At 45.9% G+C, this 27,765-nt stretch overlaps 1 protein-coding gene across 3 annotated transcripts in view; it reads left to right on the forward strand.

Annotated features, from left to right (window-relative positions):
• Window positions 1-27,765, forward strand: part of syne2b (spectrin repeat containing, nuclear envelope 2b) — a 159,734-nt gene that overhangs the window by 7,449 nt on the left and 124,520 nt on the right. For 2 of the 3 annotated variants that reach the window (XM_080011861.1, XM_080011863.1), the window contains exons 2-21: window positions 458-582; window positions 8,788-8,849; window positions 11,815-11,910; window positions 12,907-12,984; window positions 13,090-13,182; window positions 13,367-13,587; window positions 17,703-17,902; window positions 18,974-19,074; window positions 19,280-19,369; window positions 22,076-22,189; window positions 22,288-22,425; window positions 23,003-23,167; window positions 23,486-23,598; window positions 23,796-23,964; window positions 24,441-24,537; window positions 24,778-24,977; window positions 25,333-25,485; window positions 26,019-26,159; window positions 26,353-26,454; window positions 27,073-27,249. In XM_080011861.1, coding sequence (XP_079867987.1) covers window positions 495-582; window positions 8,788-8,849; window positions 11,815-11,910; window positions 12,907-12,984; window positions 13,090-13,182; window positions 13,367-13,587; window positions 17,703-17,902; window positions 18,974-19,074; window positions 19,280-19,369; window positions 22,076-22,189; window positions 22,288-22,425; window positions 23,003-23,167; window positions 23,486-23,598; window positions 23,796-23,964; window positions 24,441-24,537; window positions 24,778-24,977; window positions 25,333-25,485; window positions 26,019-26,159; window positions 26,353-26,454; window positions 27,073-27,249 — 2,598 coding nt within the window. In that variant the 5' untranslated portion in view covers window positions 458-494. Of the gene's footprint in view, window positions 1-457; window positions 583-7,139; window positions 7,217-8,787; window positions 8,850-11,814; window positions 11,911-12,906; window positions 12,985-13,089; window positions 13,183-13,366; window positions 13,588-17,702; window positions 17,903-18,973; window positions 19,075-19,279; window positions 19,370-22,075; window positions 22,190-22,287; window positions 22,426-23,002; window positions 23,168-23,485; window positions 23,599-23,795; window positions 23,965-24,440; window positions 24,538-24,777; window positions 24,978-25,332; window positions 25,486-26,018; window positions 26,160-26,352; window positions 26,455-27,072; window positions 27,250-27,765 lie in introns of those variants that run through there. The other variant, XM_080011862.1, reaches the window with a different exon arrangement.

Raw genomic sequence — 27,765 nt, forward strand, 5'->3', positions numbered from 1 at the left:
ACCGTCACCACCTTTAAAACCCTCCTTTAAACCGTCTTTTAAACCGTCTTCACCACCTTTAAAACCCTCCTTTAAACCGTCTTCTAAACCGTCTTTTAAACCGTCCTGTTTTCGACGCTGTTGTTGAATTAAAATGAGAAGTAAAATGGACTTTTACTGTGTTCCAGAACATGTTTATGATACATTCATTATTAATATATATTGATAATGACCCCAAATGTTATTTCAGTAGTATATCATTTCAATATTAATGGTGTGATTTGAGATGTGGTCTAGTATACTTCAATTATACTTTATACACGTACAACTATCAACCCTGAGCCAGGGGATCAATGCTGTTATTCATATATTATCAACATTAGCCACAATAGAGAGATTGGATTTTTTCCGTATTGAGAATTTCCTAATTTTCTGCCACCCCCACCCACACCCTCCACCCTCCACCCTCCACCTCCAGTGGTGTAATGCCGTCCAGAGTGGGTGGATGAGGCATCATGGCGTCGGAGTGCTGTCCCGGAGATGGAGGTGTGGAGAGGAGCTCCATCCCTCTGGACATCGACAACGTCCACATGCTGCTGCAGGGTGAGTCCACACCGTCTGCTCCACCCAAAATAAACACAAAGAACACTGAGAAATAACAACCAACAGTGGAGGACAAAACAAGGATGCTGTGTGTGTGTGTGTGTGTGTGTGTGTGTGTGTGTGTGTGTGTGTGTGTGTGTGTGTGTGTGTGTGTGTGTGTGTGTGTGTGTGTGTGTGTGTGTGTGTGTGCTATGATGGTTGAATACTTTATTGATATTCATGTCAGGACGGGTTGGACCTTCTTCCTCTTTCATTCATTCACATCCATCATGTGATCAGTGATGTCATCATGTGGATGAACGTTGTTCCTTTACGTCTGAAACACGTTTATAAGAGATCAAGATGAATTTCACAATCAAGCAAATGGGACTATTTACATGATAAATAAACCAGTTATAACCAGTTTGTAAATGACTAGTGTGTAAATAACCAGTCTGTCAACAAAATAATTACACTACTTAAAAAAAACACCTTTTTATCAAAGCCCTTCTCAGGTATTTGACACATTCCTGTGCTGTATGAATAATACTGTACGTACTTGGTTTCAAATGACATCGTCTTGATGTAGCTGACGTAGCCGACGTAGCCGACGTAGTGTGTAGAGCAACACTCCAAAGGTTTATTTTATGGGAAGCGGGAGGGAAAACGTGTTTGGGTCTGGGATGTAAATGTCACTGAGGGCAGAGGACAGGAAGTGAGGACAGGAAGTGAGGATGTCACTCAGGGCTCTGCATCACAGCTACAGCTGTTGTTTATTTGCAGGGATTGAAATGCAGCGTGACGGTGCTGCGGCACCAAAGACGATGCACTGATATTTTTATTAAATTTTTATTTTTATTCTTTTAAACGACGCCCGGTCGTTTTAAAGTCTGCTCAGTTCCGTTGTTGGTGTCTCGGGGCTTCTTGGTGACTGCACCTCCGTTCCTGATGACTCTTCTTAAAACTCGCTGCTCCGCCATTCCAGCGTCTTCTCTCGGTCTCCACGGCAACCCCAACGTCTGCAGGGAGGCCGCGATCTGCTTCGTTATCCAGGGCCCGTGCTCCTCACTCGGTGATTGGGGTCAGGATTTGAGCTTCGTCTCCAGATCTGAGTCCTTGAACACAATGGTTTCAAAGTGAAATCGTTCTCCACAACAGACCAGGATTTGGAAGATACATCCACACGCTTGTAGCTGGAGAAGGTTGGCAGTGGAGGACTGACCAAAGTCGTGATGCAAGGGTCACGATCCATTGGTTTGTAGAAAACAAATATTTAAAATGAAGAAAAAAAAAGTCTTATAATAATAATAATAATAATTATTATTATTATTATTATCATTATTATTATTATTGTTATTATTATTATTATTATTATTCAGAGGGCAGTGTTTCAGAAGGGATCAGACCTGGGGTGCTCCTGGTACATCACGCTACTTGGGCGTCGTGTTAAACGCCTCAAACTGTGAACCCCACAGCCTGGGTGCACGGTGCTAAAAGTCCTGGATTGTCTGAAAGCCAAAAGCGTGGTGGGGGGGTTCCTCATCCAGATGCATGCTGGGTAATTGTGCATCAGGCCGCCTAGAATTAATTATTTCACCCTGGAGCACTCTGGTGGACGTGCAGAGTCCTGATGGGTAATTGCAGAGTTCAGCAGTGGATTACTGCACAAACACATCTGTCACCATTCAACATGTTTGGTGGTTGTTACACTTCAAAAATAATCTTCAAGATTCATTATGATAAACCACAAAACACAATTTACAGGTTTATGTACGGAACAGACATAAACAGCTTTGTACGTGTGAGTTGTATGTGTTTGTACAGTTAACGTATTAAGTTAAATATTAATAGTGATAGTGGCGCCGCCCCTAGCGGTCGCCTGCGCCGGCGCTCCGGTTTCTTTCTTACTCTTTAGTATTTTTTTCCTTTTTTTATCACAATGTTCGCCAGAAAAACATCAACAATTAACTCATACGGCCGCGATGCACTCATGGATATAAAAATTTCCCTAAACGAACAACTTTGGGACTTTTTATCCGTGGGAGCAGAGTGGCCGGCGGAAATCCTACGCGGGAACACTCGCAACAACAACTACAACAACAAAAATGGAGTCGCTGTTCCACGAGCCGGCCCACGGAGGAAGCACCGTGGTAAACGAGGCGGCATTCGGGTCAGAATGAGGACGCAACCTTACCGTCCACCTCTGCCAAGCATCCTTCTTGCCAACGTCCAGTCCCTGGAGAACAAGATGGATGAACTTCGAGCGAGGATTCAATTCCAGCGTGACACGAGGAACTGTTGCGTCCTCTGCCTGACAGAAACATGGCTGACCCCACTGGTGCCGGATGAAGCCATACGTCCAGCCGAGGCCTTCTCCGTGTTCCGCGGCGACAGAACGGCAGAGTCGGGGAAATCCAAAGGTGGAGGCGTCTGCCTAATGGTAAACAACCGCTGGTGTAACGCCAACAACACCAAATTCCTCTCCCACTCCTGCTCGCCGAACCTGGAACAGCTGACCATACTATGCCGTCCATTTTATCTCCCCCCGGGAATTCAGCACGGTCATCATTACAGCCGTTTATATCCCACCGCAAGCGGACACCGACGCAGCTCTGTCGGTTCTGTACGATGTGTTGTGCGGATTTCAGAACAGACATCCCGACGCGGCTGTGGTGGTGACTGGGGACTTTAACAGGGCCAACCTGAAAAAGTTCTGCCGAATTTCCACCAACACATCACGTGTGCCACCAGGGGAGACAGAACTCTGGACCATTGCTACACACCTTACAAGAACGGATACAAGCCCGTCTCGCTCCCTGCTTTCGGGAAATCAGATCACGCCACGATCTCGCTGCTTCCTATTTACAGGCCTCTGATCGCGCTGGATCTGGTGATGACGAGGGAAGTGAAGCGGTGGACGGACCAATCAGAGGCTGCGCTTCAGGACGCTCTGACTGACGTAGACTGGGACATGTTCCGAGCGAGTTCAAGTGACGTCAGCGAGTTTACGGAGGTTGTAGTGAGTTTTGTGGCTACGCTCGCCGATGAAATCGTTCCCACGGTGAAAGTTCGGATATTTCCAAACCAGAAACCATGGGTTGATAAATCCATCCGCTGCGCTCTGAATGCGCGCACGGCCGCTTACAACGACGGACTTGTATCTGGTAACATGGACAATTACAAAGCAGCGTTGTACAATCTGCGGAGGGCGGTGAGGGACGCTAAACGGACGTACAGAGACACCGTGGAGCTGCAGATGGAGCGGGGGGACACAAGACGCTTGTGGCAGGGGTTGCGAACAATAACAAACTACAAGAGCAGCTCCTCCCCAGCCACGAGTGTGGACGCCTCCCTGGCCAACCAACTGAACTCCTTTTATGCGCGGTTCGAGTCTGGCAGCAGCACCGCTAGCTCGCCGGCTAATTGGAGCTACACTGCTGGGGACGAGCGCGCACTCTCAGTGTCCGTGCACGAGGTCAGGAGGGCTTTGATGCGGGTGAACACCAGGAAAGCTGCGGGCCCAGATGGCATATCTGGACGAGTACTGAAGACCTGTGCTAACCAGCTAGCTCCGGTGTTCACCACAATATTCAACATCTCCCTGGCTGAATCAGTGGTCCCGTCCTGCTTCAAGAGGTCCACCGTCGTTCCTGTCCCGAAGATGGCCTCTCCAACCTGCCTGAATGACTACCGTCCGGTGGCCCTCACCTCGGTGGTCATGAAGTGTTTCGAGAGGCTGATTAAGGATTACATCTGCGCCTCCCTCCCCCGCACCTTGGACCCGTTGCAGTTCGCGTACCGGCAGAACAGATCCACGGATGACGCGGTCTCTCAGGTACTGCACACCACGCTCACGCACCTGGATGGCCAGAAGGGGGCCTATGTGAGAATGCTGTTCATTGATTATAGTTCAGCTTTCAACACCATAGTTCCCACCAGACTGGCTGTCAAGTTGATGGAGCTAGGATTGAATGCTCCGCTGTGCACCTGGATCCTGGACTTCCTCACAGGCCGCCCCCAGGTGGTCAAGGTGGGGAAGTACATGTCAAGCTCCCTCACCCTGAACACAGGATCCCCCCAGGGCTGCGTCCTCAGCCCCCTACTGTACTCCCTGTACACACATGACTGTGTGGCCAGGTCCAGCTCCAACACCATCATCAAGTTTGCTGACGACACCGTGGTCGTGGGCCTGATCACCGACTGCGATGAGAAGGCCTACCGCGAGGAGGTGGCTGACCTGTCACTCTGGTGCCAGGACAACAGCCTCCACCTGAACGTCAGCAAAACCAAGGAGCTGATTGTGGACTTTAGGCGTGGATCACAATCGAGGACGCACGCGCCGTTGTGGATTAATGGGACTTCTGTCGATAGGGTGAGCAGCTTCAGATATCTGGGAGTCCACATCACAGAGGACTTAACATGGACTGTTCACACAGACACTCTGGTGAGAAAGGCGAGGCAGCGTCTCTACCACCTCAGGCAGCTGAGGAAATTCCGGGTCTCGGTGAGGATCCTCAAGTCCTTCTACTGTGGAGCAGTGGAGAGCATCCTGACAGGCAACATCACTGCCTGGTTTGGGAACTGTACTGCCCAGGACAGGCGGGCCCTGCAGAGGGTGGTGCGTTCAGCTGAACGTACCACTGGAACTACCCTCCCCCCCTTGCAGGAGTTATACACCAGGAGGTGTAGTAGCAGAGCCCGTAGGATCATGAAGGATCCTCATCACCCCAACAACGGACTGTTTCAGCTGCTGCGGTCAGGCAAGCGCCTCCGCAGTCACGCAGCGAGAACAGAGAGACTGAGACGGAGTTTCTTCCCTCAAGCCATCAGAACTGTCAATGCTGACCTCACCAGGGGTCCTAACTGAGCCATGCACTAGGCTCCACTACCTACTGTACTGTATGTAGCATACTGTACCGCATACTGTATCACTGTTCAGGGTTGTTCGTGATGCCGTATTGCTGCGCCGTACTGTTGTATACTGTGCTGTATTATCCCAAACACTACCTCACACTATTCACATTCACATGCCACTTTAATTCACATGCCACTTTAAATGCACATATCTGTATATACATAGCCATATTCCTTCAACCTATGCCATTTTATTTCAATTCATTTTTATTGTATTTTATTCTATATATTTTTATCTTATTCTATAAGTATTCCACTTACTGTATTACGTTTTAGGAGTCAGTTAGTCGGTCTATTAGAAAGGAATTTTCTACTTTTTATTTTATTTTATTTTAGTACTTTTTCCTAGGACTTCTTGTGTGCTATCACCGGGTGCGTTGCATTACATTTCACTGCATATATGTATGGAAGTATGTATATGTATGTGACAAATAAAAATCTTGAATCTTGAATCTTGAATCTTGAATTAATAGTTAAATAGGCATGTGTCACCTGAAGATGAGTGAGATGGCTGCAGCAGACGGCGTCACGTCGCGTCAGACCTGGTCAGTCCGCGTCAGGTTGGGTCATGCCGCGTCAGGCTGCAGCGCGTCACGTCGCGTCACGTCGCGTCACGTCGCGTCAGGCCACGTCAGGCCGCGTCAGGCCGCAGCGCGTCACGTTGCGTCAGGCTCAATGACTTGAATGGATGGAACTGGAATCACACAAACTCTGTGCAGAGCTGCAAACAATAATAAACCAAGAGACTGAGCGTGGTGTGTGTGGATGTGAGGTACAGCACTGTGCAGTACAGTACAGTGCAGAACAGTACAGTACAGTGCAGTATAGTACAGTGCAGTACAGTACAGTGCAGTGCAGTACAGTGCAGTGCAGTACAGTACAGTACAGTGCAGTACAGTGCAGAACAGTACAGTACAGTACAGTACAGTACAGTAAAGTGCAGTGCAGTATAGTACAGTACAGTACCAAACAGAGGAAAGAGGAAAATCAGTGTAAAGAGCCTTGACGCTCGGCTGCAAGGTGCAACACCAAGGTCACACCAAGATTTAAGGAAAAGCAGGATGTGAACTCAACACGTTGAACGCAAATGGAAACTCTGCTCTTTTCCACCACATTGCACATATTTGATGGATTCAGTCATTTTGATTTTGTAAAGGCTGATTTAAAATCAATGAAGTAACATGTCTTATATAGAAAAATATTACGTATAGATATTTGCTTACGTTATCTCCAAAAGTACAAGTACTTCCTATGACTGCATTTAATGCTTTGTTAGAATCATCCGCCGGCACGACACCGAAAACCTCAGTCCAAGGGAAGGAGCTAAAAGTGACTTTTAAACCTGAGGAAACGGCAAAAAACACCCCATCCCATAATCGTGAAGTTTGTTTTGGCCTTCCCCAAAATCCATGAATGGGGGATCCTGCTTCGGTCTCCATCGGCTGCACCCTCCCCCCTGGTTGGTGCCGGTCCTGTCGCAGCACGCCCTGGACCCCACGGGTGTCTGAGCGGGGAGGGAGGTGGAGCTCCCTGCACCTGCCTCCCTCGCAGGGTGGATGCACGCGGGGGTGTAGCAGCTGGTCCGACTGGATTATTGTTATGTGCTGCGCTGTATTATTATGGGTCGGTGCCTCCGGGACAGCGGCGTTGTCGTCGGGCGAAGAGGTTCCCTTTGTGCTCAAGACACCGTCTGGTCTCGTCACGGTCTGCGGATCCAGGTCCCTGCTCTGAGGCGTCATGGGTGAGTTGAGCTGCTTTCCTCACAGCGACACCCGAGCGCTAGGCTGCGGCGTTCACCATGTGAGTGTGGTGCTATTTGAAGCATGTGTATACATACACATGACATGTATACATACACGTCAACTGTACAGGACGGTATAGTGGATATGGGTGGATGAAGTAAATGCAGTAATGAGGCGTTCCATTTGTCCCTTCAAGGGTTTTTATTCTAATTGTCATATACTTGTTAGAATTATTTAGAAATGTTTCATCAATTAATACCCAAGTTGATGATGTATTGTTCATGGTTTGAATATTGTATATTTCTCATATTAAACTGTCTCATGCTGATAGGGCAGAATTTTTGGCCGTTATGGATCCTGTCATTTTGGGATGATGAGTCAGCGCCAGCGCTGCTCACACCAATGAAACGAGCTCTGATTGGGCAATGCAGCTCCAGTTACAGCAGGGAGCCAATCAAATCCATCAGAAATACTCTGATCAATTCAATGCATCGTTCGGTCATTCATCGCTCGGACCTGGTGACGCCGGCGTCGCCGTGCGAGGCCCGGAGCGTGGCCGCAGCTGCCAGCGCACGTACTGTTCCACACTCCACCCCCCCAGGTGTCCTCCGGCGGAGGGATGGCGCCTTTCCAGGGAATGCAGCTGGTTGTTTGAAGGGCTGAGTAGAGCTGGAAGGCTTCCAGTGAAATGTGTTTGAGCAGAGTCGAGTTCCAAGCAGGTAAACAGGTGGATGCTGAGTTTACTCCAACCACTCGTCAACTATTAAACCAGCTGATGTTTGACGGTTGTTTTTCTAACACAGAAATGTCATTTCCTGATAAGATAACGCTGCGTCAGAGGAAAAGAAGGAATTTCACAGCGAGAAAACCACTGTTTCTGCCGCGCTCCGCCCTCAGCGGGGCCTGTGGGAAGCAAGGTAACCGACACCTTCTAAAGGTCGGATTGGTTTCAGCTTGTTGGAGACGCTGTGACTTGGGCAAGCAGCCAATAGCGGCGCACTGTTGCTCTCTGGTTTCCACTTCCTGCTCGGGGGCCAATGAGGAGCCTCTCAAATTCCCTCCCATTACGTCATGTGTTTGGGTGCCGTGGGCAATGGGACGAGCGGCTCCGTGGGTTCGGCTTCACAGGGTCGTGCGGTGCCGATGAAAGAGAGCTTTCCATTGGTGGAAATGTCAGAAATTAGATTTGTCTAAAGGAGTCGCATGAGTCGGTCGTGAGGAAGATCCTTCTCAGGGTCCACGCTGGACGTGAACAGGTAGACAGGTAGACAGGTAGGCAGGTAGACAGGTAGGCAGGTAGACAGGTAGACAGGAAGGAGGGAATGAGCAACTGGAATGACGATCACAATCAGACGCGTGTTATCAAACAGAAAACTTCCTTCAATCGTTGATTTAAAAAAAGCTCTTCATGTCATGAGACTTTGAGGGAACGAGGACGATCTCCGTCAGAACCTCGTCTCCACCCGGTGAACGTGTGACGTCCTCATCACGTCTTCCACGTCCTGTCTATGAGGGAAGATGTCAAATGAGATCGGTTGCTGAAACCCGTTTCCCTTTCTTCCCTCCGCAGTGGAGCAGGAGCAGATCCAGAAGAGGACCTTCACCAACTGGGTCAACGCTCAGCTGGCAAAGGTGAGGTGTGAGCAGAAGCAGAAGCAGGAGGTTTGGGAGGCTCCAGCGGGAGACCAGGACGCGTTTAGCCCATAGGCAATGAATAGAGAACCGCTCCACCCGCCTGTCAGGTTCCGGGAGCCGAGTGTGGAAAGGGGCCCTCCTTTGATACCCGCTTCTGGTCCCGTCTGGACCGGGCCCCGGGGCCTCATTCGGGGTCGGTCCGTGACACCAGGTTGATTCAAACAGAAATGGGTGGAGACGACTTCACGTTGCTTCACTTTTCATGCACTGACGACAGAAACCGAAAACAAATCATTTTCTGTCGTCAATTCATGGAAACCCTGAGGGGTGAGGTTTTTTGCCGGCCCCAAAATTTGAATTGATCTTGTTATTTATAATGATAAAGTCGTCTCAACAAACCGGAAGCTTCTCTTGTTGAAATGACCTATATGACGTTGCTTTGACCACCTAGTACAACGGTTTCCACTTGAGATGGTGGAGCTGGATTTACCTGAGGATTTTGACTTTACATGAATAACAACAAGATAAACTTCCTAAAATATCACATACCCTTCAGGGCTTTGGTATTAATCCAGTGTCAAGTGGATAATATAAGAAAGGATCACTATTTATCCCCAGAGGAAGAACACAACACAACAACAAAATGCTGCAAAAACCTCCAAATAAATGAGCATTAGAATCAGAGTTGAAAGCAGCATCTTGTTGCTCAGCCCCTGCAGTCCTGCTGCTTCCGTATCCCATGGAAACGCCTCTGGAACCAGCGGCTGTACTGTGCCCAGCCCTGCATGGTGCATGCTGGGTAAAAATATGAACAATCACAATTTTGTAAAGACATACATCAGCGTGTCTGCAGGTCCTTAAAAAGGCTTAAAACGTCTGAAATTAAGTTTTACAGGTTCTAAAAGTCATTCAATCATCTTACATTTGGTTTTATGAGGTCTTAAATATTTTATCAGATTTTATTAAATCATATTATTGGTCAAAATAATAACAATTCTTCTGCATAATAATTTCTGTTGTTCTGAAAACATACTCCATACTCCCTCCCCAATCCTGATAGTTGAGAGACAACAATCCTAAATCAATTCTTACATTTTGTAAACAATTGTCTGAAAAATGGAACCTGCAGCCACCGCTGATGTGTTCTGTCAGGACAGGGGGCAGCTGTCCATGTGACAGGGTGGCGGCTCATGAGGGTGGAGGTGGGGGGCGGAGGCGGTGGTTACAGGGGGTTTGGAGCATGGTGAATATAGCCCTCCAGAGCAGGGTTCACTGAGGACAGACAGACAGCGACAGGAGGCTCCTCCCTCCCTCCCCCCCGGCCCTGCAGCCCCCCTGCCCAAGCAGCTGACACGCCCCTCACACAGGGCCACGCCCCAGCAGCTGACACGCCCCTCACACAGGGCCACGCCCCAGCAGCTGACACGCCCCTCACACAGGGCCACGCCCCAGCAGCTGACACGCTCCTCACACAGGGCCACGCCCCAGCAGCTGACACGCCCCTCACACAGGGCCACGCCCCAGCAGCTGACACGCCCCTCACACAGGGCCACGCCCCAGCAGCTGACACGCCCCTCACACAGGGCCACGCCCCAGCAGCTGACACGCCCCTCACACAGGGCCACGCCCCAGCAGCTGACACGACCCTCACACAGGGCCACGCCCCAGCAGCTGACACGCTCCTCACACAGGGCCACGCCCCAGCAGCTGACACGCCCCTCACACAAGGCCACGCCCAAGCATTGTGTCCAGGTTTTTACATTACATTACATTTACATTTTACATTTAGTCATTTATCAGACGCTTTTATCCAAAGCGACTTACAATTATTCAAACACCGACGGACGCAGCCATCAGGAGCAATTAGGGGTTAAGTGTCTTGCTCAAGGACACTACAGCATGCTATCAGGAGGAGCCTGGGATCGAACCAGCGACCTTTGGATCACTAGACCACCAGCTCTACCTCCTGAGCTACCATCCCCTACTTTCAGTTTTCCAGCTTCCGCTGTGGACCAGTGAGGACAGACGCTTCTTCAGGGAAGGCGGTGGCTTTAATAACTGTGAATATATTTTCTGGGGCCCTGCAGGTCTTTTAAAAGTCGGAGAAAAGTATTAAATCAATTTTACAGTTGGTTGTCAGTCTGCAGAAATAATGAAAAAAACACACAGTTTGAATGGACGTTTGGTTTGGAACTTAACACAAGTTTGGGAGACATGAACGTGGGTTGACTTCCTCCCTTTAAATGGGCCCAATTCAAACATCTGTTGATGCGTCTTACAAAGCGCTGAATCACATCAGCTGACACCTGATGCGTCGAAAAAAAAACAAAAAAACAAAAAAACCTGTTCCACTCCACCCAGCTCCACCTGGATAGACCTGCTGTTACCCTCCTCCGCCCCAGCTCCACCTGCTCTGATTGGACCCTCCTCCGCTCACATGGGGGGTGGGGATGTGTCCTGCTCAGGTTGCAGAGGTGTGCGGGCGGGGCACAAACACCACGGCAACTTTTTCCTGGGAACTTGGAACTCGGCTCCGTCATCATATCTGTTTGAATTTGGAAGCTTCACCAATCATCCAGACGTGGCCTCGTTTACTCATCAGTGAGATGTCATGAGTCCTGCGCCAACTGCACAGTCTTACTCATGGGAACAAATTTTGCACAAAATCCCAAACTCTTCAAAAACAATCATTTGATCCAGTTGTGGTGGATCCTGGAATGAGGTTATTATCCTGGAAATAATCCTCATTTGTGTCTAAGTTCCCACGTGTACGGTTAATTTCCCAGGACCAGATTGTTAGTGCTCTCTCTCTCTCTCCCTCTCTATCTCTCCCCTATCCCCCCCCCTCAGATGAACCTTGTATGCGACAGTTTGTGTACTTGTCAATCAACTTATTTATTTGGAATATCTACGTTTGTGTGTGTGTGTGTGTGTGTGTGTGTGTGTGTGTGTGTTGTCACAGAGGAAGCCGCCGTGCATGATCAGGGACCTGTTCCTTGATTTCCGTGATGGCTCCAAGCTGCTGGACCTGCTGGAGGTGATGAGTGGGCAGATGATGGTGAGTTCACAGAAGGACTCCATCTATTGAAGCAATAATTCAAATGTGTGGAGTTGTACTCCGAAGCCTTTATCGTGCTGTACGGGGTGTGCTGTTCTGTGAGCTTCCCTTTGTGCCAAAACCAAAACCAAAATAGGGCTTTTTCCACCGCCATTTAAAAAAGGTTCCAAAAGGTTTCTGGTGAAGACAGGCTCAGCAGCAGCCAGGCTCCTTCTGAAACACGAGGGATGAAGAGCGATGCACTGTATTCATTTATGTCTCATCTTGCAGGGTTTGCGTGGGTCCCTAAAAAGTTTTAACAAATATAAAATTCAAAAATCTGAATTTTAGGGCTAAAACTGTATATAAATGACATAATTAGGATTTTGACAGGTCTTAAAAATTGATTGTGTTATGACTCGCTTCATGACTTGCTTTTTGGCGAACGTTGCCAAAAATGTCGAGAGAACGAGGTCATCCGCGATCGATCGACGAGCGGACTCGTTCTCTGGTGTTACGCCAGAAGACGCAGACGCGGCGCTCCGGTTGGGTGCGTTTCCAAGCAGGAAGTAATGCTGCGTTTTACAAGAACTCAGAAAACTAACTTGTGTCAGAAGTGATGCTGCGTTCACGGTAACTCGGTGAACACAACAACGTGTATTTCAGAGCTGTCGGACTTGTGGGATTTTCCTTCTTATCCTTTCTACTTTTTGTTTCCCAGGTTGGACGTGGAATTCGTCCTAAATTGCATTCATAGTCATCTTTTTTAACCTTTCATTTTCAATGGAACTAGTTATTTGTTATACTGTAGCTGAACATCCTGTCGTGAATGTGTAGTGATCAGACTGTCTCTACCTTGTGTTGTTTTATAGTTGTTGTTGACAAATATTCATTTATTCGATGCGTATTTAACCCAGCGAAGCTAATCTATACCAAACTTAACATAACTCAACTTAACCAAATTGACTAATTCAACGGAAACAAAATGGAACTAAATGGAGCAAACCTGTCTTTCAGAGTCGTGAGAAGGGCAGGGGACTGTTCCAGCAAAGGAGCAACATTGAGATGGCGCTGGCCTTCCTGAAGAAGAAATCAGTAAGTCACTCTGCGTGTGCATGCCTTTCATTCACTTCCTGGGTTTAACTTGTGTCTCTTCCACATCCAAAATAACTTAATTCCCTGATTTGCCCTTTTTTCCAGATCAAACTCGTCAACATAAACATTCCCGACATCATCGATGGTAAACCTTCCATCATCCTGGGTTTGATCTGGACCGTCATCCTCCAGTATCACGTCAGTGTTATTATTTACATAATGCACTGTTTGTCTGTTTTTATCGTCTGTTTTATCTTTCCTACAGTGTCATGGATTTAAACATGCTTGATTTTTAAAATTGAGTTTTTTTAGGTTAGATATGTGACACAAGGGCCAGACGATGAAACCCCCCTCGTGGTGTGTGCTTGGTGTTCATCCTCAGATCGAGGAGCTGGCCGGCAGTCTGTCCTTCAGCTCTCGTCAGTCCTCCATGGAGTCACTGGCCAGCCTGGACACTCGCTCCAGCCTGTCAAGCTTCTCCAGCCGCTCCACGCTCTCCCCCCGCGGCAGCCCGGTGCCGCCCAGGGGCTCCCCTCTCCACAACCGCTTCAGGGTCTCTGCCAAGAAGGCCCTTCTCCTCTGGGTGCGGGAGCAGTGCCACAAGTAAGTGGCGTAGGCTCGACCAGACAAGGAAGTCACCATGTTTCACCACAAACATACAACTAGAGCAGTCACAATTATTTGAGCTGATCGCGATCATTTTCTAAAATCATTAGATTCCCCAATCATATGTCTCCATCCAAATATCATGAACGTTTTAAGCAAATGTTGCAATAAAACAAAGCAAATTGATTGAGTTTTTCAGTGCATTTATGGCCGATTATCCAATAAAGTGAGTGAGTACTTTTATTTATAAAGCACATTTTTTTGGTTGACCTGTGCTGTCATCACGCTGGACATACAACACAGAGTATTTGTTGCATCTAGGACAGAGTTAGTCTGCAAGTGGAGTTCAACTTGTTAACCTGCAGCGACACTCTTTATTTATCAGGTTTTGGTTTTTAAACATGTACATGGAAAAACATAAACATAGAAACAAACAACATGTACATGAAAAAACATAAACATAGAAACAAACAACAACATGTACATGAAAAACATAAACATAGAAACAAACATGTACATGAAAAAACATAAAAATAGAAACAAACAACATGTACATGAAAAACATAAACATAGAAACAAACAACATGTACATGAAAAAACATAAACATAGAAACAAACATGTACATGAAAAAACATAAACATAGAAACAAACAACATGTACATGAAAAACATAAACATAGAAACAACAACATGTACATGAAAAACATAAACATAGAAACAAACAACAACATGTACATGAAAAAACATAAACATAGAAACAAACATGTACATGGAAAAACATAAACATAGAAACAAACATGTACATGAAAAAACATAAACATAGAAACAAACATGTACATGAAAAAACATAAACATAGAAACAAACAACATGTACATGAAAAACATAAACATAGAAACAAACAACAACATGTACATGAAAAAACATAAACATAGAAACAAACATTTACATGAAAAAACATAAACATAGAAACAAACAACATGTACATGAAAAACATAAACATAGAAACAAACAACAACATGTACATGAAAAAAACATAAACATATAAACAAACAACAACATGTACATGAAAAAACATAAACATAGAAACAAACAACATGTACATGGAAAAACAAACATACAAACAAACAACAACATGTACATGAAAAAAACATAAACATATAAACAAACAACATGTACATGAAAAAACATAAACATAGAAACAAACAACATGTACATGAAAAACAAACATAAAAACAAACAACAACATGTACATGGAAAAACATAAACATAGAACCAAACATGTACATGAAAAACATAAACATAGAAACAAACAACGTGTACATGAAAAACATAAACATAGAAACAAACATGTACATGGAAAAACATAAACATAGAAACAAACAACAGCATGTACATGGAAAAACATAAACATAGAAACAAACAACATGTACATGAAAAACATAAACATAGAAACAAACAACATGTACATGAAAAACATAAACATAGAAACAAGCAACATGTACATGAAAAACATAAACATAGAAACAAACAACATGTACATGAAAAACATAAACATAGAAACAAACAACATGTACATGAAAAACATAAACATAGAAAAAAACATGTACATGGAAAAACATAAACATAGAAACAAACAACAGCATGTACATGGAAAAACATAAACATAGAAACAAACAACATGTACATGAAAAACATAAACATAGAAACAAACAACATGTACATGAAAAACATAAACATAGAAACAAGCAACATGTACATGAAAAACATAAACATAGAAACAAGCAACATGTGAACTTGAACTTGAAAAAACATAAACATAGAAACAAACAACATGTACATGAAAAACATAAACATAAACAAACATGTACATGAAAAAACATAAACATAGAAACAAACAACAACATGTACATGAAAAACATAAACATAGAAACAAACAACATGTACATGAAAAAACATAAACATAGAACCAAACAACATGTACATGAAAAACATAAACATGGAACCAAACAACAACATGTACATGAAAAACATAAACATAGAAACAAACAACAACATGTACATGACAAACATAAACGTAGAAACAAACAACATGTCCATGAAAAACATAAACATAGAACCAAACAACAATATGTACGTGAAAACATAAACATAGAAACAAACAACAACATGTACATGAAAAACATAAACATGGAACCAAACAACAACATGTACATGAAAAACATAAACATAGAAACAAACAACAACATGTACATGGAAAAACATAAACATAGAAACAAACAACAACATGTACATGGAAAAACATAAACATAGAAACAAACAACAACATGTACATGAAAAACATAAACATAGAAACAAACAACAACATGTACATGGAAAAACATAAACATAGAAACAAACAACAACATGTACATGAAAAACATAAACATTGAAACAAACATCAATGGGGCGTGCTCGGCGTGTGGGCCGCTCCCGGCCTGCTGCGCACCTGTGTTGATCTAGTTGTGCTTCGCCTATCTCTGCCAGTGCCAAAACTTATACTCAGTACATACACCACACAATAGGCCTCGGGCTTGCGGGATGGGTGGGGTGCGAGCGATGTGGGTGGGGATGCGGTTGCCATCTTGCCTGTCACACTCCTGCCCCAACATGCTTCTCATCCGTCCCGAAGTTTTAATCCCACTCATATTAGCTTAGAACACATAAGAGCACGCTTTGCTACGTGGATGGGCGCCCCTGCTACGTAATGTCAGCCCCCACCCCCACGCGCCGACGCCCGCAAACAGCCAGATATGTGGGCCCTCCACCACCTGGGGCACCCACCGCAGAGAAGCCACGCAGCAGGATCAAAGGCCGACAGCCGCCCCCCACACCCCAACCCACACCCACAACGGCCAGCAGCCTCCAAGAGGCCCCAGGAAACAGCCACGCTGGGCTGCAACAGGCCAGAAGCCACCCGGCACCAGGTGCAAGCCGGGACTCGAACCCACCTGGCATGGTGGGCCCCCCTGGTAGCACACCCATCCACCAGTGCCCCGCCACCCCAGAAACCCCACACCTCAATTAGTGCTGTTGGTGGTTGCAGTTAAAATTCGGAGAGTGGGGGTGCAAGTCCTCCAAGCATGTCGAACCCGAATCACTCGCACCCCTCTTGCCCTGCAGACCCTGGTCTGGTGGAGTGGGAGAGGGAGAGTGTATGTGTTCTAAGCTAACATGAGTGGTATTAAAATTGCAGGACAGATGTGAAGCACGCTAGGGCAGGAGTGAGACAGGCAAGATCGCAGCCGCCTGCCACATCCCTACCTACCTACATACAAACATAGCTCGCACCCCACCCGCCCTGCAAACCCTAGGCTTATTGTGTGGTGTGTGTACTGAGGTTAAGTTTTGGTGATGTTTTTAAACTTGAAGAAACACGATTGGACCACTTTCTTAACATGCAACTCAACGTTCATGTGTTGGTCAAAGAAGACTCCAAGGTTTTTTAAGGCTTTGAATTGTCGACTAGTCAATTAAACTTTGCTACCCTCGCTATTCAGCACCAAAAATACGAGTCGGTTAAACTTATTTGGCCCTATCATTTTTTTTATTAATGTACACATTTCAATTACATACTGACATAATTTGCACTGGAATGGGGCTTACGGAAGATCATTTTCCCGATGTTGGCGTCCCCTCGTTAGGGACCCCTCATCGGCCGTATTTCCCGGGGCTGCAGACTCGCTGCGCAGCACGGCCCGCCTCCGCCCGGTCCGTCAGGAGGTGGAGCTTGAGCGCGTGTGATATACCCAAGGTGGTGAACTATGCCTGGGCAACAACATTTAAAGTACAATTTGGTTATTGAAGGATGTTATTAACGGTTTCAAATATCTTTTCAGACATTTAGACTAGTCTGAGTTAACCTTCCGTTTATACGTCAGCAAAATGAGCCATTAGGAACATCCTTAGTTCCGTGATCCATTTAGAATTAAATTCACATTTTCATTTTGCCACCACCGTGGATGCTTCTGTGTCGTATTGATAATGTAATTGATTAAAGGACTAGTAGTAGTTGAGTGAGCAGTAATTGAAGTACACTCTAATGATCTGCTGTTAATGTTCCCTGCTTTGAAAGGGCCGGCTGTACGCTGAACGTCAAAGACTTTAAGTCCAGTTGGAGGAGTGGAGTGGTCTTCCTGGCGATCCTCTACGCCCTGCGGCCCGGCGTGGTGGACCTCACCAAGGCCAGGACCAGAAGCAATCGGCAGAACCTCGAGGAGGCTTTCCGCACTGCAGAGAGAGAGCTGCGGATCCCCCGGCTCCTGGAGCCCGACGGTACGAGTCTTTCTGGAAGGATGTCTTCTCCTCACCGGGAGTGTCATCCCACACGGAGGCCGGATGCTACTCCAGAAGCCCGTTGACTGAATGAAAGTCAATGGAAGGAGATGACCTTGTCACTAGAAATACAAGGTTGCTCATTTTTGAGGGTCTCTGGGTTGTGATTTTCAAAGTTATTGTTCCATAAAGAGGCTATTCAGTTTTAAATAGAGGTATATTTGGGGGCGAAGGCGCCTTGATCGACAGTTCATTGAATTGGCCGAAATTCCTTCCTTCCTCTGACTCTCTTGTGGTTTTTTCTCTCCACGTCTTGATTGAGAACATTCTGACTCTGTTTCCTAGCAAGATGGCCGCGGGCGTAAACCCAAACTTGAGGCTTCAAATTGTCTCTTCAGAAACCAATGGGTGACGTCACAGATGCTATGTCTTTTTTTATGGTGAAATGCAATGTGTGTGATAGAACTGAGGGGCTTTGTATTGCACCAGCAAAGGAATTCGACTCTCTCATGAGGATCTTTTAACCCTTTCAAGCATTATTTTATTTCTGTGTGCAGTCTGTTAGTTTTCCAGACAAATTCAGAACATTGACTTAATGTCATGTCAAGTTCTGCTGAGGCTCTGCAAGTGCACCAGCGCACCCCAGTTTTTCCTAATTCAGAAAACCAGCCATCAAATTTTGTTGTTGATGTTCTGTGACCGCCGGGCAGAGGTTGACTTGAGCTCCGTCCGCCGTGTGAATGGCTGCACAGTGTGAGGAGCTGTTGTGACTGAACACATCCCAGCATGCCTTGGGGCGGAGGGGGATGACGATCTGCGGGTCTGGTGACTCGCTCGGCGGTCGATTCCTTATGATTTATATGAAACCCTCATTTGTTTGAGCTTAAAATGCACTTAAAGATAGAGAGAGACAGAGATCCAGCAGAAAAAGCTGTTGCTCCCAGATTTTCGTCCCAGTTCACACACGATTGGATCATAGGATTATTGTGTGTGGTCGCCGGGCAGACTGTTCGTCACTGACCATGGATCTGTGCGATGCTGATAACGATAACGATGTCGATATCCATGCAGACGTGGACATTCGAGATCCTGATGAGAAGTCCATCATGACCTATGTGTCCCAGTTCCTGCAGTACTCCAAGGATCTGCCCATTCCAGAAGAGGATGTGCAGGTGGGTGTATTTCCACAGACACTGTATCACAGTCTTACCTCTCTGTCTTCTTCTCGTTATACTTTGTGGCTTCCAGGTCTTTGCAAATAGGAATACTGCTTTTTTGGGGGGTGCACACACTCCTTTCCTCTCTTTCCTTCCCTCTCTTCTCCTCTCATCTCCTCCTGTTGTTTCTCCTCCTTTCCTCCATCCTCTCTCCTTCCAGACTCAGGTCCTGATTCCTCCTAAAAGTCCTTCTCCTATCAACCTGCCTGTTCACTACACTCCTGCTGTTTCTGCTTCACCCCTGAGACAGGTACATCTATCCCTCCACCCCTCTATCTTTATCTGTCTGTCTGTCTGTCTGTCTGTCTGTCTGTCTGTCTGTCTGCTATCTACTTGGTTCTTTGTCAATTTTTTTTTTTTTTTAAATACAAAATAATATTACGTAAAACATCAAACTTACTTACATTATTTTATTCAAATTTCCTTGGGTTCCTTGAAAGGAGTCTAATAAATTAAATCTATTATTATCTAGCACTAGTTTTACCAGCAGCGTCAGGGGAGTATGGAAATAGAATTTAATTCTAAGACAAAACTCTACAGAACCGCCTCTTTTTAGATGCCTGAAAATGCCTAAAGTTCTCTCCAGATCGATCCACTGAATAAAGTCGGAAGCCCCTTTAAAGCAACCAAGTCTCAACAGGCTGTGATTGGACCACATGGGTTTCCCATAATAAGGCCTGCCCCCCAGTACAAATACAGGTACTCCTCACTTAATGACAGAGTTCAGCTCCTGGGACCAGGTCGTTAAGCAAATTGGTCGATTTGTGAGGACCCGGGTTATTTCAAAGGGGGCGTGGCTTGTTTATATAGTGCATATAGTATATATAGTATATGTAGTGTATATAATGTATATAGAATATATAGTGTATATAATGTATATAGTTTATACTGTATAGTGTATATAGTATATATAGTATATATAATATATATAGTATATATAGTGTATATACTATATATAGTATAAATAGTATATATAGTATATATAGTATATATAGTGTATATATACTATAAAGGGTGATGAGATGAGATGCTTGGTATTGTACACAGTGTACAGTACTGACTGGTCAGGGAGCTGGTTGTAGGTCAGGGAGCTGTGGGAGGTAAGGGAGCTGGTGGTAGGTCAGGGAATTGGTCGTAGGTCAGGGAATTGGTCGTAGGTCAGGGAGCTGGTGGTAGGTCAGGTAGCTGGTGGTAGGTCAGGTAGCTGGTGGTAGGTCAGGGAGCTGGTGGTAGGTCAGGGAATTGGTCGTAGGTCAGGGAATTGGTCGTAGGTCAGGGAGCTGGTGGTAGGTCAGGTAGCTGGTGGTAGGTCAGGGAGCTGGTGGTAGGTCAGGGAGCTGGTGGTAGGTCAGGGAATTGGTGGTAGGTCAGGGAATTGGTGGTAGGTCAGGGAGCTGGTGGTAGGTCAGGTAGCTGGTGGTAGGTCAGGGAGCTGGTGGTAGGTCAGGTAGCTGGTGGTAGGTCAGGCCTGACCCCTCTGCCCCCCTGTGATATGCGTCCCTGGCACCTCACACCCCCTCGACCACAACCCCTGGTAACACCCCAGGAGGTAGCCTCACCCCTTAGAAAGCTCTTCAGTAGCCTGGTGGGCTCCAGCCCCACGCAGGGGATTAGATCTCTTCCACTCTCCTGTGAGAGAGACCTTCTGCAGACAGGCTTCCCTGACTGTCTGAGATCCATATCAAAAAATGATGGATCAAACAAAAAGACAAATAGAGCCCAGACAGATGACAGAGCATGCAGCCTCTCATCCTGCCTGACCCAGAGGAAGGAGGTGAAAGCAGATCAGGCGTGGTTGATTTGATTGATTTCATTTTATCTTTAATCTGTAGATGAGCTGGTGCTTGTTTCTGGTTGACGTCTTGAAACAGATGTTTTTCCCAACAGCAGTGTTGACAAACACTGTTGCCAGACGACATTGCTCAGATGCTTTCATCAGTGTTATTACTGCCATGTTGAATGCCTGCCGGAGGACACACACCAATACATTGCTGCACCCGCAGATGAGGTTTCATTTCATCCCTGAAGGTCGTCTTCCTTCAGGACCCATCTGAAGAAATGTTGAGCAAGGTGGCAGTTGGTCTCCGCAATGAAAAAACAAAAAAACACCAAAGTGTGTTCAAGCCAAGGTCACCTTCAAACCTCGAAGACAGGACCCATCCTGTAGTTGGAAACTGGTTTGGGCTGATTGGTCGGTTGGAGCGAGCCCAAGCCGCAGAGAAGGCATGTGTTCTCCGTCAACCCCGACGGAGGCCGTGCTTCCTCTTCACAGCTGATTCCACAGTCACCACCCGAACCCAAACTGGGCTTTTTGACGGCGTCCAAATACACAAAGTGAAAGTGAGTGTCTGGTTTATTCTTGGAGGACTGGTGCGATGCCTTCTCAAAGAGGCTTTGAAACATTCTTCAAGGAGTTCTCAAAGACCCATGCTTCAGGGGGCCTTGACCTTCTCCCTCCTCCCTCCTCCCTCCTCCTCCCTCCTCTCTCTCTCTTCCCTCTCGTCCTCCATTCAGTAAAAGGAGGACAGAGGGAGCCACGACTCTACTTTAAAGCTGTTGAGTCACTCGACACACTTCACTTCTCTTTTGTTATTTTGTTCATATTATTACGACGTTACCTCACAACTTCTTATGATGAATAAGTCATAATTCAACACATTATGTAATAAACCACCAACATTGCTGTTTTCATTTAGTACAGTTTGAACAGCAGGTACTTTTTCAACAATTTCTCTCTCGTAAAAATAATTATTATGACAGCATTAACTATTATTACACTTCATTGAATTAAACATTTCTTAAAAATGTCTTTGAAGACCATATGACATTGTTAGAGGTTATTACAAAATGTGGCAAAACTTTATATTCTTTTGTAAAGAATGTGCTATTACTGAATTATGACAGGCGGGCGCTAATCCAACACATCGTGATGTGATCTTGTGTTTCACGTTGCCAGGTGACACCCAGTCAGAAGGTGCAGGAGGTGACATGCTGGCTGGCGCAGGCCCACGAGGAGCTGCTGGAGGGCTGGGACTCCACCGAGGGGGAAAGCTACGCCGAGCGATACCATGTAGGACGACGCGTATGGGCCCAAACAACCGGCACAAAACTATAAAAAAATACAAAAATAAAGCTGAAGTTCTGCGCGGGTTTGTGCATGTGTCCCAGGTGTTCCAGACCTTCGTGGTGTCCTTCAGCGAGCAGCGTCGGCCGGTCATGCCGCTCCTCGCGGCGATGAGACGCTCGGTGACACTGAGCAGCGAGCAGCGGTGTCTCAGAGAAGCTTGGGATGCTCTGGCCGAGAAGGTTCGTTGTTTGTTTAGAACTTCTCGGTTGCCGCAGAGATTTTATCAAATTAATTTGACGAGAAATACTTGCCGTGCATGAAGTCTTGTGTTGCCCAAAGATATTTTTTTAATTGAAATACAACATCTATAATCATTTTCTATATTTGACTAGAAAGCCTGAGAGACTTTCTTGAATTAACTAAATGATAAACTCACTCTTGGACGGTGGCTGAAAAAATCATTCCATGCATTTGAGGTAAAACAATTTATTTAGTTGCTTCAGGCAAAAGTGAAAGTCTCGACTGAAACCGCACAAGCGACTGGAGAGAGTTAAAGGATGAATTTAGAATGAACTAAGATTCGGATGTTAAAATCTCAACAGGACTCCTACAGTCACACTGTTGATGTGGATACATCCACGTCTCAGCTCTCCGTACCTCCCTCTCTGATTGGACTTGGACGTTTTTTGAAACCCGTTGTCGCCTCCCACACAAGCTCTGTGCTGGAAATGTGATGCCTGATGGACAAAGGATGGAGAGGGATGATACTGATACTTTTGGTGTATTTTGGTTCTGCCGGTCTGTCTGTGCCTCCAGCTCCGTGAGTACAAGGTGGAGCTGGACCTGACGCTCCCGCCCCCCCTGGAGGCGGTGGGTCGATGGCTGCTCAGGGCGGAGGGAGCGCTGTCCGAGGAGGAGGCTGAAGCCCTGGACCATGGGCAGGCTGCCGACAGAGCCAGGGAGAAGCAGGAGCTGCTGAAGGTGAGAACATATAGAACCAGCACGGCACTGTGGGGGAAATACATCTGGAGGATTTTAGAGCACACGTCATACAAATCTGTCAAACCGGTACAAAGATCTGACACACACACACACACAGACACACAGACACACAGACACAGACACACACACACACACACACACACACACACACACACACACACACACACACACACACACACACACACACAGACACACACACACACACACACACACACACACACACACACACACAGACACATACGCTCCCTCATGTCCCCTCCACATGTGATGTAATGGTGACATGCACTGCTTGTGCAGGTTTGTCTGGAGGAGATGCCCCAGAGGCTGAAGACCTTCCAGATGTTCCAGAACCTGGATGAGTTTGGGAACCTGCTTGTGCCCACAGACAAACTGGAGGAGCTGAAGAGGAGGTGTGTGTGTGTGGGTGTGCCAGATCAGAACCATATATATATATATGCTGGAAGCATGTAAATAAATCGATTTTTATTTCAGATTTTGTGGCGCAGTCTATAATGAGAATTTCAGCAGTCCTAATATACTGTAATAATAAATTAGCAATGCCAATATAAAATACTGCTATCATGTACTGTATATGTGATTCCTTTAGGTTCACCAGCGTGAGAGTGACCGCCAAGTACCACGGGATCAAACTGGAGTACATGGAGCAGCGCCACACGGTGATGGAGCTCATAGCCCAGATCCGAACCAAGCTGCGGGCCTGGAAGAGACCCTACGTCTCCCAGGAGGCCCTCAGGGTGCTGCTGCAGGAGTGGCATGTGAGTACGCATAGGGGAGGCTAACGGGACGCTACCATACCGTTGGGCACAGAGCGGCAACAGATACTTGAAGCGGTGCTTTAACTTGCAGTGTTCGGCAAACGGCCACTAGGCGCAACTTCGGGATCTCTGACGGAATGGAAGTCCATTGAAAAAGGAGAAACTTCTCACGAGAAATATGCCGTCAATACATTTTATTTCACTAGATTTTTCCATCTGAAAATCTCGATTTGCTTCTTCTAACGGGTGTCTTGGTTTGGATTTTGCAAATGACTGCTCCACAACAAGGATCTGATGACTAATCTATCCATACCTGATGGACAAAAGATGGAGAAGGACACAGCTGGGCTTCATTTAAGCAAAATATATTTCTTTCAACCTTGTGAATGTGCTTCATTTTTTTTCTGTCTGTCTGTCTGTGTGTCTGCCTGTCTGTCTGTCGTTCTGTAGATCTAATGTTCATTTTGTTCTTTCAGACGCTGGTTGACAAACAGGATCTTCCCTCGCTGTTGAAAGCAGCTCTTCACAAACTCAAAAGTGTTGGTGGGAAGTACACAGATAAATCAGCCCTGGGTGAGTTCATCAGTTCTATTCTCTCCATCTCGGTCTGTATCACGTTCCTGCTTCTATTTCAATGAACAGATTGAACCACTCTGATGGAAAGTGTCCAGATATCAACATTTATAGATATATAGATAAATGGATAGGAAACAGACTAGGAAACAAGCTGTGCTCATGTGCATCATTATATAGGATAGAAACATTTACCTGCAAGCTCGACCAAGTGTAAATGCAGCGGTGTCCTGCTCCCAGCTGCAGACTACAGCCAGGTGAGACAACAGGTGGTGGAGCTGGAGGCGGAGGTGGCGGGGCTCCTGGAGGGAGTGTCGGGGGTGCGGGGCTCCATGAGCCGGGCGCTGTCCGCCTGGGACTCCTACAGCGACGGGATGAGCTCCCTGCAGGCCTGGCTGGAGCAGGGAGCGGCGGCCTCCACCCTCCCACCTGCACCACAGGTATGCACCACCACACTGGCACAGTTTGATCTGCTTTTCATCCCCTGGGTGTCACGCTGATGAGGTTCACGTCTCTTCAGAGATGAATTCATCCTTTATTTTTTCAAGTATCTGTACTTACTTTCACTCCCTCCACTATATTTCAAAGCAAATATAAATAAATTTTGAATATTCAGGGACTAGATCTTATCAAACTGTTGGTTCATGGTTACTCTTCAATGTTTCATCGGGTCGATATCGTTGTAAATGACTACGACCCCTCCACCTTCTGCCCTTTAAAGCTCAGTGAACTGAATTAAGATTCCACCTTTGTTTTGAGAGGCAACCTGACGCTGGATGTTGTTTTTCGTGCCAGGTGGTGTCTGAGTGGAGCTCTCGTCAGCTCCACCTTAGTGAGGTGGGGGGCTTCTTGCTGGAGGTGACAGACCCCCAGGCCAGCAGGAGTCTGGAGGAAGAATTACGCAGAGTCAACGCACGCTGGACCCAGTTTGTACAGAGAACCACACTGGTCAGTTCTTTCTTTCTCTCTCTCCTTCTTTCTTGCTTTCTTTCTTTCTTTCCTCTTTCTTTCTTTGCTCTGTCTGTTTCTGTGTGCTCCAACTTCATTTTTGTTTTCTGAGGCAGATATATTTCAAAAATTATAATAACTGTTTACCTTCCATCACGAAGAACCTTTCATGTGTTTCCCAAACCAAACCCCTGCAGGGCAAAAAATACACAATATGTGTTTTAAAAGATAGTTCCTCTAAATAAATGTTCCTTCTTTTAACCAAGGCCCTAATAAAACTGTATAAAATTGTCCTAATACAGGAACTACAGCTGCACTGATAATAGCACAAACCAAGACTTGGAGGCTAATTAATCACACTGTCCAAGACATTAATAAGTGTAATTTAAACATGTTATAAAAAATAAACCATGACGTGTACATTTCTAGGCTGTACTGTATTTCTTCATCCATTACAGTCAGTGAATAAAGGCTTTTCTCAACATGATCACAAAGTGAGCCTTGCCTCGGACCTTTCCTTACGCCCTCCGCAGGCAGAAGAGGCAGAGGGCAGCGCTGAAGTCCAGGCCAGACCTCCAGAGCTCCAGGCTCTGATCAGAGAGGCCTCCTTGATCCTGAAGGAGCCTCTGGAGGCCATGGCCGCCCCCCTCCGCACCTACAGGAAGAGGATTCAGGTCGGTCTCAACCCTACCACTGAGAATTTAAAAAGACGGAGTAGACTCATGTAACTCTACTTGTACTCGGAGTCTATCTGATTTATTTGACCTAAAATGCGTTTTGTACTTATTTCTCTTTCCAGAAATTGAACATCAAATTTTTCATTTTTTGCAGTATGTCATAGTAAAAAACAGTCTTTTTGTCCTCCAGTTCATAATGAGGAAGATAAAGGAGGTGGATCTGGACACTCTGGAGCCCTTCCCAGAATTCTCTGCAGATCAGTTACAGAGGCTGAGGCTGGCAATGCCTGAGGTGGGAGTGACAACACGCTGGAGTCCACTTCACATCTCAGTGTACTCCAAACAATCAGCAAAACTTGGTTCAAAAAGAACAGCAGTTCACCCTAACATATGAAATGCATGTGAAATAACGTGTTTTTGGAATAAATTGCATGTGACACCATGTGATTCACATGTAAGCAAAACGAGTTTGTTAGGAGTTTTTTACAGTGCAGCAACTGGCACCATACATGGGTTTCACATGTGATTTTATATGATTCACATGGGAACGATTGTTATGACATGCAATTTGTTCCAAAATATTATAGGTTTATGTATTTCTTTCTGTGTGATTTCATTATATGTAATATATTCACATATAATATATTTACATATACAGTATATATATATATATACAGTATATATATATATATATATATATATATATATATATTTATATATATTCCCCTAATTTTGAGACATATAACCAGCATACTGAACTCTTATATCCAATCAGTATATCTAATCTAATGTACTCCATCCATGTTCTATTTCAATTAAGCGCAGCCCTTTAAGCATAGCCTTAAAGGGCTGCGCTTGTACTCATAGAATCTGGAGTTACAATAGTTAACTAACGTTTCCATGTCCACAGGTGATGCAGAGCCTGGTCGAGGCGGAGCAGACCTGCGCGGTGCTCCAACACAGCGTCTCTGGTCTGGACAGCCGCCTCGCTGAGCTCTTTCACTGGGAGATGGAGGCCAGGGAGCTCTACCAGCTCCTGAAGGTCGGGGACCGAAGGCCACGTGGGGGCCAGGACCCCAGAGCCAGGGTAACCAACAGATTTAGTAAATGCATAAAAAGATACTTTTTTCAACTGAGTACATGCTTCTCCATCTGCACTTAAGTGAATGTGCACAGGAGTCATTTGGAGACGCTCGCATGGCTGTTTTCTTCTATACTTGTGCGTATTCTGTGTAGAACGTTACCGTGTCGACTGGGGCAGTGTCACATGTAGTAAACCACAATGCACAGTAAAACATAGAATGAGAAACCCTCTGAAGCCGTCTCCCATCAGGAAGTTGCATGATTCAACCAATCAGCTTGTTAGATGCGCAGGACCACACAACGTGTTTGGGAGGTGGGCGCGTCGGGTCCACTGTGACCAACAGCCACCCAGAACACCCTTCTCCGTGTAGATCCACAGAGACCTTTGCGTGTATCTTCGCAGAACTTTAATTCCTGCTTTAGATATTTGCTTTAAAATAGTGCAAAATTTCCTAAAATAAAATGTGGGTTTAACTGCAGTGAAACCTCATGTGATAATCAAACATAATACATAAATGTC

This window comes from Zeus faber (genome assembly GCF_960531495.2).
Source record: "Zeus faber genome assembly, chromosome: 13".
Lineage (NCBI taxonomy): Eukaryota > Metazoa > Chordata > Actinopteri > Zeiformes > Zeidae > Zeus > Zeus faber.